Source organism: Pristiophorus japonicus, chromosome 5, assembly GCF_044704955.1.
Source record: "Pristiophorus japonicus isolate sPriJap1 chromosome 5, sPriJap1.hap1, whole genome shotgun sequence".
NCBI lineage: Eukaryota > Metazoa > Chordata > Chondrichthyes > Pristiophoridae > Pristiophorus > Pristiophorus japonicus.
Genome location: NC_091981.1, coordinates 242,642,418 through 242,655,675, shown reverse-complemented (window position 1 = coordinate 242,655,675; position 13,258 = coordinate 242,642,418). Strand labels below are relative to the sequence as shown.

The window sequence follows — 13,258 nt, the reverse complement described above, 5'->3', positions numbered from 1 at the left end:
GCGAGTTAAAAAAAACAACCATTTCCGAAATGGATGACTTGATTAATGTGAGATATTATTCCAGTTCGACAGTTGTGAAATCACCGAGTCACCTATTGGGAACTGACGGTTGGGCGAAGGACCGAGCGGAAGAGTTTTGAAAAGTGAGCGCGCGGTGGCCAGCGGCGCGTGTGTGGGCGCTCGAGCGGCCAGTAGCTGTGTGCCGTTGTAACCAGGAGGTGGAGGTGGGGAATGGTCTCTGGGTTCCAACTGGGGGACATGGAGGTTCCGAGCAAAGGTGCCGCCTGTCCCGCCGGTTTGTACAGGGACATGCTGGTGATCAAGGTGCCGGTAGCCCCCAGCATCGAGGACTTCGCTATCATCAAGCCCATCAGCCGCGGGGCGTTCGGCAAAGTGTACCTGGCTCGGAAAATACACGACGAGAAGAGGCTGTACGCTGTGAAGGCAAGTACTGAGCTCCATGGCCAGCGGAAGAAGGAAAGTGCAATAGCTCAGACATGTTGCTTAAATATAAAGTAAACGAGGCATGTTCTGAAACATGATGGTCGTGTTTAAATGTGTTCAAAAGTTGTTTTTCACAGACAGTTAGTCATGTCCGGGCATGTTTCTTGGGAGTGGGGCAGAAATAGGTTTGGGTGGGTTCAGACTTTACTTGGACCCATATATTCCAAAGTGTCTAGCTTTTACTTTCCAGTTTTCCGTTGGATCATCAGACATAAACTGTACGGGTTGACTTTGAGATTTAAAAATAAATTGTGATATGTGATGCTTTAATTCTTTTCCCCTGTTGGTTTCATGTGGTAGTGTTTAATATTAAATCCAATTGGGAAATTAAAAAAGTAATTTCTTTACTCTGAGTGATTAGAATGTGGAACTTGCGACCATAGGAAATGGTTGAGGCAACTATCCCGAATGCTTTCAAAAGGAAACTAGACAAATACAGAGAGTAAAGAGAATAAAATGTTATGCTGAAAGGCTGAGATGAAGTAGATTGAATGGGAGAAGACTTGTGTGGAGTATAAACACCAGCACAGACTAGTTGGACCGAATGTCCTGTTTCTGTGTTGTATATTCTATATAAAGAACAGCTAGCTTGTTCTGTTGTAATATTTTTCTTTTTGAATCTGTAATCTATTCGATTTCACTTTTAATACATCTATGTTTTCAATAAAACTTTTTATATTTAGATCTTGGAGTGCAACAAGTCTGCTACAGTCCTTTTAACTCTGATAGCTATTCTCAGCATTATTTTGTAACACATTAAGATAATATTGGCAGTATATCCACTGCTGAAATGAATACACTGTTAACTTGTTGAGTGTGTTATACTCGAGTACTGAATGATTCATTTAGATATTTGAGCACAGGCCCTTGTGGCTAAAGGGATCAAGGAGTATGGAGAGAAAGCAGGAAAGGGGTACTGAGGGAATGATCAGCCATGATCTTATTGAATGTAGGCTCGAAGGGCCGAATAGCCTACTCCTGCACCTATTTTCTATGTTTCAATAATTTTGCTGTGCTACTGATCGAGGGAAGGGGATTATTATTGAGGAGATGGCAAAAACCGAATTGAAAACAGGACTAAAAGTTCAAGATTAGGAAAAGGATCAAAATTGATAAAGTTCAAGGTGACATTGTCACTGCTGATAACGCTACCTTTAGAAGATTAACTAAGGTGGGGGTAATATATTGGCATGGATAGAGGATTGGCTAACGGAACAGAAAACAGAATCGGAATAAATGGTTCATTCTTGGGTTGGCAATCAGTAACTAGTGGGGTGCTGCAGGGATCAGTGCTGGGACCCCAACTATTTACAATCTATATTAACGACTTGGAGGAAGGGATCGAGTGTAACGTAGTCAAGTTTGCTGACGATACAAAGATGGGAGGAAAAGCAATGTGTGAGGAGAACACAAAATCTGCAAAAGAACATAGACAGGTTAAGTGAGTGGGGAAAAAATTTGGCAGATGGAGTATAATGTTGGAAAGTGTGACGTCATGCACTTTGGCAGGAAAAATCAAAGAGCAAGTTATTATTTAAATGGAGAAAAATTGCAAAGTGCTCAAGTACTTGTGCATGAAACACAAAAGGTTAGTATGCAGGTAGAGCAAGTGATCAGAAAGGCCAATGGAATCTTGGCTTTTATTGCAAAGGGGATGGAGTATAAAAGCAGGGAAGTCTTGCTACAGTTGTACAGGGTATTGGTGATGCCACACCTGGAATACTGCATGCAGTTCTGGTTTCCATATTTACAAAAGGATATACTTGCTTTGGAGGCGGTTCACAAGGTTGATTCCAGAGATGAGGGGGTTGACTTATGAGGAAAGGTTGAGTAGGGTGGGCCTCTACTCATTAGAGTTCAGAAGAATGAGTGGTGATCTTATTGAAACGTATAAGATTATGAGTGGGCTTGACAAGGTGGATGCAGAGAGGATGTTTCCACTGATGGGGGAGACTAGAACTAGAGGGCATGATCTTAGAATAAGTGGCTGCCCATTTAAAACTGAAATGAGGAGAAATTTCTTCTCTCAGGGTTGTGAATGTAGAATTTACCAATATCTCGCAAAGATTCCAGGTACCTTTCCCCTACAGAGGAGCAGAATCCCTTTCTGGGCTTTTAAAATGAGTTTAAAGGGGCAGACGAAGCCTGTGGGGGATAAAAGGGGATGCATTCATGGAGACCCCCCCCCCCCCCTGTAGTGTTTGGACTCCTAGGAAAGGGAATTCAAAATTGACCTAAATTACAGAAGCTTGAGATCCCCTAAACATCTATGGGAAGGAGCATATCAATTTTAAGATTCTACAACATTTTGGCTGCAAAAAAGAGTTACCAAATACAGGAGGTGGGGCCAAATTCGTGCATTAAGGACCCCAGGCTATGCACCCTCTAAGAGATAATCGAATTACCCAATCGAGTGCAATGGAAATCATGGTCAAGAAACTGGACAATCCTAAAACAATGCAAAACCAGTGGTAGCACATTCTCACACCCTAATCGAGTTACTGCTGACAAAGGAGACATTTGAAAATCAATGGACCGAGCCCAAGAGATTTGATGGGAGATAACGGAGCCTTTTTTGGGGATATATCTATCCCCCAGTTTTACAAGGAAAGACCAGCAAGGAGCAGAACACAGAAACTAGCAGAAGACAGGAGAGAAGCAGAGCACAGACTGGAACACAGACACAGACGCAAGCAGCCGGAGCTGGGGAGTGAAGAAATGGAGCAGTGAAGGAAACTACTAGAACTCATCAAGAACTGACTGAGCACGAGGCCCACGAAATGGAAGGTTGTCAGCAACCAAATTGACAAACCCGGGCTACTACAACCAGCGAAACGACCAACCGAAATCAAATCAGCAAAAACTGAAGAATCGACCTTTATTTCCACTCTACAATCTACTTCTGAACGACCAACGGGTGAGAAATTACCAAAAGGGACGAACTAAAACTATTCCTAACCAAAGAAAGTGGATACTTACCCTAAACATCCGAAACGCAAATTACTGCATCAACGGACGCACCCCAACCGAAGACTACGCAGTCCGAAGTCCTCTCCTCCGTCCGGGGTACGGCTCACCTAGAAGGCCAAGTGCAGTGAAACCCGAAACTGCGATTCATCGGCAACTGTCTAAAGGGATTGGTGAGCATAGCCCCTGAACCCTCAGAGCTATAACTTAGTTAGTTAGGGGAATTGGGAGGGGGGAGGCTGGGATAACTTGTGTAAATGTATCTGCATTCTCCTCTTTACCCCATTTAGAGTTTAAGCTGTATTCTTTTCCCCACAGGCTGTAATTTGACATTTTATTCAATGTGTTGTACCCCTCGGTGTGTATTGGTCTGTGTGTGTTATTAAAGGTGTGCCTTTTACTTCTTTTTAAACACAATAAAGCCATACCTGCTTCCTACCTTGAAACCGATTGTCTGTCCAAGTCTGTCACAGTCCCTTCATAATTCCAGTGTCTAGAACCAAGGGTGTGGGAGCGATTCGGAACCGCTTATATAAGGTTAGAAGGGAAAGCTGACCCCCTGCAAACCACCCCTTACATTGTGGATCTGTGGAATTCGCTGTGGAAGCAGGGACATTGAATACATTTAAGTCAGAAATAGACAGTTTCTTAAACGATAAGGGGTTATGGAGAGCGGACAGGGAAGTGGACCTGAGTCCATGATCGTATTAAATGGCGGAGCAGGCTCAAGGGGCCCTTTGGCCTACTCCAGCTCCTATTTCTTATGTAAACCTGTTGGGGCTGGAGGAGATTATAGAGATAGGGAGGGGCGAGGCCCTGGAGGGATTTGTAAACAAGGATGAGAATTTTGAAATCGAGGTGTTGCTTAACTGGGAGCTAATATAGGTCAGAGAGCACAAGTGTGATGGGAGAATGGGACATGGTGTGATCAATCAGCAACTGTAAAGAGAAAAGAGAGGTTATAATGTTTTGGTTGCACTCTTAATCAGAGTGTAAAAATGAGTAGGTATTTTAGTAAGGTTGGTTAAAATAAATGAAAAGACAGAAAGGAGTACCAACAGCAATGTCAGTCATAATGAGGGGAGGGTTAAATTATCTGGGTGGGATTGGTGGAAAGACTTAAGAACATAAGAAATAGGAGCAGGGGTCGGCCATTTGGGCTCAGCTCCACTTCCCTGCCCACTCCCCATAACCCTTTACTCTCATCGCTCAAAAATCTGTCTATTTCCGCCTTGAATATATTCAATGACTCAGTCCACAGCTCTATGGAGCAGAGAATTCCACAGATTTACAACCCTCTGAGAAGAAATTTCTCCTCATCTCTGTTTTAAATAGGTGATCCCTTATTCTGAAACTATGCTCTCTGGTTCTAGAATCCCCGAGTGGAAATATCCTCTTTGCATCTACCTTGTCGAGCCCCCTCAGTATCTTGCATGTTTCAATAAGATGACCTCTCATTCTTATGAACTCCAAATGTGTATAGGCTCTACCTTTCTTCATAAGTCAACCCCTTCATCTCAAGAATCAACCGAGTGAACCTTCTCTGAACTGCCTCCAATGCAAGTATATCTCTCCTTAAATACGGGGACCAAAACTATACGCAGTGCTCGAGGTGTGGCCTCGCCAATATCCTATATAGTTGTACGGTGAGGACAGACTGGTGGAGGACTTTTGTCTTACGAATTGAACAAATACTTTGGTTCTGACACAAATAACCTTCCGGATGTACTAGGGGACCGAGGGTCTAGTGAGAAGGAGGAACTGAAGGATATCCTTATTAGGTGGGAAATTGTGTTGGGGAAATTGATGGGATTGAAGGCCGATAAATCCCCAGGGCCTGATTGTCTGCATCCTAGAGTACTTGAGGAAGTGGCCCTAGAAATAGTGGGTGCATTGGTGATCATTTTCCAACAGTCTATCGACTCTGGATCAGTTCCCATTGACTGGAGGGTAGCTAATGTAACATCACTTTTTTAAAAAGGAGGGAGAGAGAAAACGGGTAATTATAGACCGGTTAGCCTGACATCAGTAGTGGGGAAAATGTTGGAATCAATTATTAAGGATGAAATAGCAGCGCATTTAGAAAGCAGTGACATGATCGGTCCAAGTCAGCATGGATTTATGAAAGGGAAATCATGCTTGACAAATCTTCTGGAAATATTTGAGGATGTAACTAGTAGAGTGGACAAGGGAGAACCAGTGGATGTGGTGTATTTGGACTTTCAAAAGGCCTTTGACAAGTTCCCACATAAGAGATTGGTGTGCAAAATCAAAGCACATGGTATTGGGGGTAATGTACTGGCGTGGATAGAGAATTGGTTGGCAGACAGGAAGCAGAGAGTCGGGATAAACTGGTCCTTTTCGGAATGGGAGGCAGTGACTAGTGGAGTGCCACAGGGCTCGGTGCTGGGACCCCAGCTCTTTACAATACACATTAATGATTTGGATGAAGGAATTGAGTATAATATCTCCAAGTTTGCAGATGACATTAAACTGGGTGGCGGTGTGTGCTGTGAGGAGGACACTAAGAGGCTGCAGGGTGATTTGGACAGGTTAGGTGAGTGGGCAAATGCATGGCAGATGCAGTATAATGTGGATAATAGTGAGGTTATCCACTTTGGGGGCAAAAACGCGAAGGCAGAATATTATCTGAATGGTGGCAGATTAGGAAAAGAGGAGGTGCATCAAGACCTGGGTGTCATGGTTCATCAGTCATTGAAAGTTGGCATGCAGGTACAGTAGGCGGTGAAGAAGGCAAATGGCATGTTGGCCTTCATAGCTAGGGGATTTGAGTATAGGAGCAGGGAGGTCTTACTGCAGTTACACAGGGCCTTGGTGAGGCCTCGCCTGGAATATTGTGTTCAGTTTTGGCCTCCTAATCTGAGGAAGGACGTTCTTGCTATTGAGGGAGTGCAGCGAAGGTTCACCAAACTGATTCCAGGGATGGCTGGACTGACATATGAGGAAAGACAGGAGAGACTGGATCAACTGGGCCTTTATACACTGGAGTTTAGAAGGATGATAGGGGATCTCATAGAAACGTCGAGGATTCTGACAGGACTGGACAGGTTAGATGCGGGAAGAATGTTCCCGATGTTGTGGAAGTCCAGAACCAGGAGACACAGTCTTAGGATAAGGGGTAGGCCATTTAGGACTGAGATAAGGAGAAACTTCTTCATTCAGGAGAGTTAACCTGTGGAATTCCCTGCCGCAGACAGTTGTTGATGCCAGTTCATTGGATATATTCAAGAGGGAGTTAGATATGGCCCTTCTGGCTAAAGGAATCAAGGGGTATGGAGAGAAAGCAGGAAAGGGGTACTGAGGAGATGATCAGCCATGATCTTATTGAATGGTGGTGCAGGCTCGAAGGGCCGAATGGCCTACTCCAGCACCTATTTTCTATGTTTAGCGTAAGGCCCATGCTTTCGTACGCCTCAGTAAATACGTTGACTATGTCCTGGAGTTCGGCCTCTGTATGTGCGCAGACTGTAGCTCGACGACAGCTCCACCAGTCTGTCCTCACCGCACAGCACTGCCCTCCCAGTCATCCAAATCCACGGCGCGGCCCTGGACACCGTGGACCACTTCCCATATAGAAACATAGAAAATAGGTGCAGGAGTAGGCCATTCGGCCCTTCGAGCCTGCACCACCATTCAATGAGTTCATGGCTGAACATGCAACTTCAGTACCCCATTCCTGCTTTCTCGCCATACCCCTTGATCCCCCTAGTAGTAAGGACAACATCTAACTCCTTTTTGAATATATTTAGTGAATTGGCCTCAATAACTTCCTGTGGTAGAGAATTCCACAGGTTCACCACTCTCTGGGTGAAGAAGTTTCTCCTCATCTCGGTCCTAAATGGCTTACCCCTTATCCTTAGACTGTGACCCCTGGTTCTGGACTTCCCCAACATTGGGAACATTCTTCCTGCATCTAACCTGTCTAAACCCGTCAGAATTTTAAACATTTCTATGAGATCCCCTTTCATTCTTCTGAACTCCAGTGAATATCTCGGGAGCCTCCTCTCAACAAGAGCAGGCATCGGCAACGAGATCCAACACTGTCTCCAGTGCGCCAGTGCAGTCTTCGGCCGCCTGAGGAAAAGAGTATTTGAAGACCAGGCCCTCAAAACTGCCACCAAGCTCATGGTCTACAGAGCTGTAGTAATACCCGCCCTCCTGTATGGCTCAGAGACATGGACCATGTACAGTAGACACCAAGTTGCTGGAGAAATATCACCAACGATGTCTCTGCAAGATCCTACAAATCTCCTGGGAGGATAGGCGCACCAATATCGGCGTCCTCATTCAGGCTAACATCCCCAGCATTGAAACACTGACCACACTCTATCAGCTCCGCTGGGCAGGCCACATAGTTCGCATGTCAGCCATGAGACTCCCAAAGCAAGTGCTCTACTCTGAACTCCTTCACGGGAAACGAGCCAAAGGTGGGCAGCGGAAACCCTCCCTGATAGTGTGACATCCCCACTGACACCTGGGAGTCCCTGGCCCAAGACTGCCCTAAATGGAGAAAGTGCATCCGAGAGGGTGCTGAGCATCTCTCGTCTCAACGCTGAGAGCATGCAGAAATCAAGCGCAGACAATGGAAAGAGCGTGCGGCAAGCCAGCCCCACCCATCCCTTCTCACGACGATCTGTCCCACCTGTGACAGAGTCTGTGGCTCTCTTATTGGACTGTTCAGCCACCAAAGAACTCGCTTCAGGAGTGGCAGCAAGTCTTCCTCGATTCCGAGCGACTGCCGATGATGATGATGATGATGATAGTTGTAGCAGGACTTCCCTGCTTTTATACTCTCTCCCCCTTGCAATAAAGGTCAACATTTCATTTACATTTCTAATTAATTGCTGTACCTGCATACTAACTTTGTTTCATGCACAAGGACACCCAGGTCTCTGTACTGTAGCACTTTGCAATTTTGTCTCCATTTAAATTATAATTTGCTTTGTCTATTTTTTTTTCTGCCAAAGTGAATAACCTTACATTTTCCTACATTATATATACTCCATCTGCCAAATTTTTGCCCACTCATTTAGCCTGTCTATATCCCTTTGCAGATTTATTGTGCCCTCCTCACAATTTGCTCTCCCAACCATCTTTGTATGATCAGCAAACGTGGCTACATTACAGCGGTCCGTTCATCCAAGTCATTAATATAGATTGTAAATAGTTCAGGCCTCAGCATTGATCCCTGCAGCACCCCACTAGTTACTGTTTGCCAACCTGAGAATGAACCATTTATCCCGACTCTGTGTTCTCTGCTAGTTAGCTAATCCTCTATCCATGCTAATATATTACCCCCAAACGTGTGAACTTTTATCTTGTGCAGTAACCTTTTTGTGGCACCTTATTGAATGTCTCTTGGGAATCCACCGGTTCCCCCTTATCCATCCTGCACATTACATCCTCAAAGAACTCCAGCAAATTCATAAAATCATGCTGCCTTCCTGATTACTTGCTGTACCTGCATACGAACTTTTTGTGTTTCATCCACAAGGACCCCCAGGTCCCTCTGTACTGCAGCATTTTGTAATTTTTCTCCATTTAAAAAAAATAATTTGCTTTTTTAAATAACGAGCCCCCAGCCTGCGAGCACCATCGGAGAAGGCCGGGGAGCGGAAGGAGCAGTGTGGCGGCCTTGCCCAGCAGTCTGTGTGGCCTCCGGCCTGCGAGCACCATCGGAGTAGGCCGGGGAGCGGAAGGAACAACGTGGCGGCATACCACTCCAGGGAGCAGCACGTGCTGGAGCAGGAGAACAACGGCAGTGAAAAGGGACGTCATCAAGGTCCAAGTCGGTGATTGGAGTGTGGGCAGGTACTACAGGAGCGGCGAAGGAGCAGTGAGAGATTGTAGAAGGTCGTGATCGGGGCCCAGGAGAGGTGTGAGTTCGGGGCCCAGAAGAGTAGAGGGCCCAGGGGCAGCATGGGCCAGCCCACACTGCGATATGTGTGCGCACTAGGTCCGTGCAGCAGAGCAGGTCTCCAGTCATCTTGGTTATTCCTTGCTACTGGGCAAAGACCTAGCTCTGTCAATCCTGTGTGGTGGCTGGTGTGCAACGGTCACCACACGTTTTTTTTTTTTTAAAACCCAAGCACAGGCATTTTCCACCCTTCAAGATTTAGTTCGGACCTGGAATTTTAGGTCCTTCATTGAAACACCTGTGAACTTTTTGACGTGGAAGCAAGTCTTAAGAACTTAAGAATTAGGAACAGGAGTAGGCCATCTAGCCCCTCGAGCCTGCTCCGCCATTCAACAAGATCATGGCTGATCTGGCCGTGGACTCAGCTCCACTTACCTGCCCGCTCCCCGTAACCCTTAATTCCCTTATTGGTTAAAAATCTATCTATCTGTGACTTGAATACATTCAATGAGCTAGCCTCAACTGCTTCCTTGGGCAGAGAATTCCACAGATTCACAACCCTCTGGGAGAACAAATTCCTTCTCAACTCGGTTTTAAATTGGCTCCCCCGTATTTTGAGGTTGTGCCCCCTAGTTCTAGTCTCCCCAACCAGTGGAAACAACCTCTCTGCCTCTATCTTGTCTATCCCTTTCATGATTTTAAATGTTTCTATAAGATCCCCCCTCATCCTTCTGAACTCCAACAAGTAAAGACCCAGTCTACTCAATCTATCATCATAAGGTAACTCCCTCATCTCTGGAATCAGCCTCGTGAATCAACTCTGTACCCCCTCCAAAGCTAGTATATCCTTCCTTAAGTAAAGTGACCAAAACTGCACGCAGTCATCCTTGATTTGAGGGACTGCCTATGATGATGACTAGTTACTGTTTGCCAACTGGAAAATAACCTATTTATCCCAACTCTCTGTTTTCTGTGAGTTAGCCAATTCTCTATCCATGCTCATATATTACTCCAACCCCGTGAACTTTCATCTTGTGCAGTATCGAATGCCTTCTGGAAATCCAAATGCACCACATCCACCCTGCTTGTAATATCAAAGAACTCCAGCAAATTTGTCAAACATGATTTACCTTTCACAAAGCCATGCTGACTCTGCTTGACGAAATTATGCTTTTCCAAATATCCTGCTACTGCTTCTTTAATAATGGACTCCAGCATTTTCCCAACGACAGATGTTAGGCTAACTGGTCTATAGTTTCCTGCTTTTTGTCTGCCTCCTTTTTTTTTTAAAATAGGATTGTTACATTTGGGGTTTTCCAATCCGTTGTGACCTCCCCAGAATCTAGGAAATTTGGTAGATTACAACCAATGCATCCATTATCTCTGCAGCCACTTCTTTTAAGACCCTAGGATGCAAGCCATCAGGTTCAGGGGACTTGTCCATCTTTAGCCCCATTATTTTACTGAGTACTTCTTTAGTGACAGTGATTGTTTTAAGTTCCTCCCTCCCTACAGCCCCTTGATTATCCACTGTTGAGATGTTTTTCGTGTCTTCTACAGTGAAGACCGACACAAAATATTTGTTTAAAGTCTCTGCTAATTCCCTAATCTCATCCTGTAAGGGACCAACATTTACTTTAACCACTCTCTCTTCGTTTTTAGATACCTGTCGAAACTCTTACTATCTGTTTTTACATTTCTTGTTTGTTTATTCTCATAATCTGTCTTCCCTTTCATTATTTTTTTAGTCATTCTTTGCTGGTTTTTAAAAGTTTCCCAATCCTCTGGCCTCCCACTAATCTTGGCCACTTTGTATGCAGTTGTTTTCAATTTGATACCATCCTTTGTATCCTTAGTTAGCCACGGATGGTTCTCCCTTCTCTTAAAGTCTTTGCTTCTCATTGGAATATATTTTTGTTGAGAGTTATGAAATATCTCCTTAAATGTCCGCCACTGCTCATCAACTGTCTTACACTTTCATCGATTTTCCCAGTTCACTTTAGCCAATTCTGCTTTCATACCTTTGTAGTCTCCTTTATTTAAGCTTAGGACACTGGTTTGAGATCCAACTTTCTCTCACTCCAACTGATTTGAAATTCAACCATGCTATGATCAATCTTTCTTAGAGGATCCTTTACTAGGAGATCATTTATTAATTCTGTCTCATTACACAGTACCAGATCTAAGATAGCCTGCTCCCTGGTTGGTTCCGCAGTGCACTGTTCAAGGAAACTATTCCGAATATGCTCCATGAACTCTTCCTCAAGGCTACCAAGGCCAATTTGATTTGTCCAAACAATATGATGATTAAAATCGCCCATGATTATTGCCGTTCCTTTTTTTTTTTTTTACAAGCCTCCATTATTTCTTGATTTATACTCTGGCCAACAGTGTAACTACTGTTAGGGGGCCTATAGACTACGCCCACCAGCGACTTCTTCCCCGTATTATTTCTTATCTCCACCCAAACTGATTCTATATCTTGATCTTCTGAGCCAATATCATTTCTCACCACTGCACTGATCTCATCCTTTATTAACAGAGCTATCCTTCAGAATTGTCAAATACCCATGAATATTTATTTCCCAGCCTTGGTCACCTTGCAACCACGTCTCTGTAATGGCTATCAGATCATACCTGTTTATATCTCTTTGTGCTGTCTACTCATCTATTTTGTTACGAATGCTGCGTGCAGTCAGATAAAGAGCTGTTCATTTTTTTTTACCATTTTTTTCCCTGCTTTGACCCCACTTTCTGATACAGTCTTATGTTTATTCATTCTGTCCCTTCCTATCACGCTCTGGTTTTCATTTCCCCCAGTGCTACCCTGCTCTATTGCCTTCTCCTTGCTCTTTGACTTTTAAATTTCCGCTCACCTGCCCCCCCCTCTTTCCCCCCCCCCCCCCCCCCCCCCCCCCACCACCCCCACTAATTAGTTTAAAGTTCTCTCTACAGCCCTGGTATTTGCTTCGGCAGGAAACTAGTTCCAGCATGGTTCAGGTGAAGCCTGTCCTATCGGAACAGCTCCCTCTTACCCCAGTACTGGTACCAGTGTCCCACGAACCAAAACCCATTTCTCCCACACCAGTCTTTGACCCACATGTTTAACTCTCTGACCTTATTTACTCTATGCAAATTTGCTCGTGGCTCAGGTAGTAATCCAGAGATGATTACCTTTGTGGTTCTGCTTTTTAATTTGGTCCCTAGCTGTTCATACTCCCTCAGCAGAATCTCTTTCTTTGACCTATCTGTCGTTGGTACCCACGTGAACCACTACAACTGGATCTTCCCCCTCCACTCCAAGTTCCTCTCCAGCCCTGTGAAGATGTCCTCAACCCTGGCACTGGGCAGGCAATACAGCCTTCGGGACTCACGCTCTCAGCTGCATAGAACCGTATCTGTCCCCCTAATACTGTCCCGTACCACTACACCGTTTCTTTTTACTCTTTTTCCCCCCCCCCCCCACTTGAATGGCCCCCTTTACCACGGTGCTGTGGTTAGTTTGCCATCCTCCCTGCAGTCCCTGCTCTCGTCCACACAGGGAGTAAGAATCTCCTACCTGTTGGACAACTGCACAGGCTGAGGCTCCTCCAAAGCTAATTCCTGGGTCCCCATACCTGCCTCACTCATAGTCACACCCTCCTGTCCCTGACCATGGACCAATGTTGAATTAATGAATATAAAGGGTGTGATTGCCTCCTGGAATGCAGCGTCCAGGTAACTCTCCCCACCCTGATGTGTCGCAGTGTCCGCAGCTCGGACTCCAGCTCATCAACGCGGAGCCTAAGTCCCTTGAGCTGCAGACTCTTGCTGCAGTTATACAAATGAAAGGGTGGGAAAGTGAGCAAAATAATATAGGAATTCATATATATTTGTCCCAAATGTCAGTCTGGCTCCCTCCCTGGACAC

The 13,258-nt window shown here is 45.1% G+C and overlaps 1 protein-coding gene across 3 annotated transcripts in view; it reads left to right on the top strand.

Annotated features, from left to right (window-relative positions):
* The first annotated feature begins 212 nt into the window (after positions 1-212).
* Positions 213-13,258, top strand: part of mastl (microtubule associated serine/threonine kinase-like) — a 48,538-nt gene continuing 35,492 nt past the window's right edge. For all 3 annotated transcript variants that reach the window (XM_070881472.1, XM_070881470.1, XM_070881471.1), the window contains exon 1: positions 213-444. In XM_070881472.1, the coding sequence (XP_070737573.1) occupies positions 232-444 (213 nt within the window). In that variant the 5' untranslated portion in view covers positions 213-231. The remainder of the gene's footprint in view (positions 445-13,258) is intronic.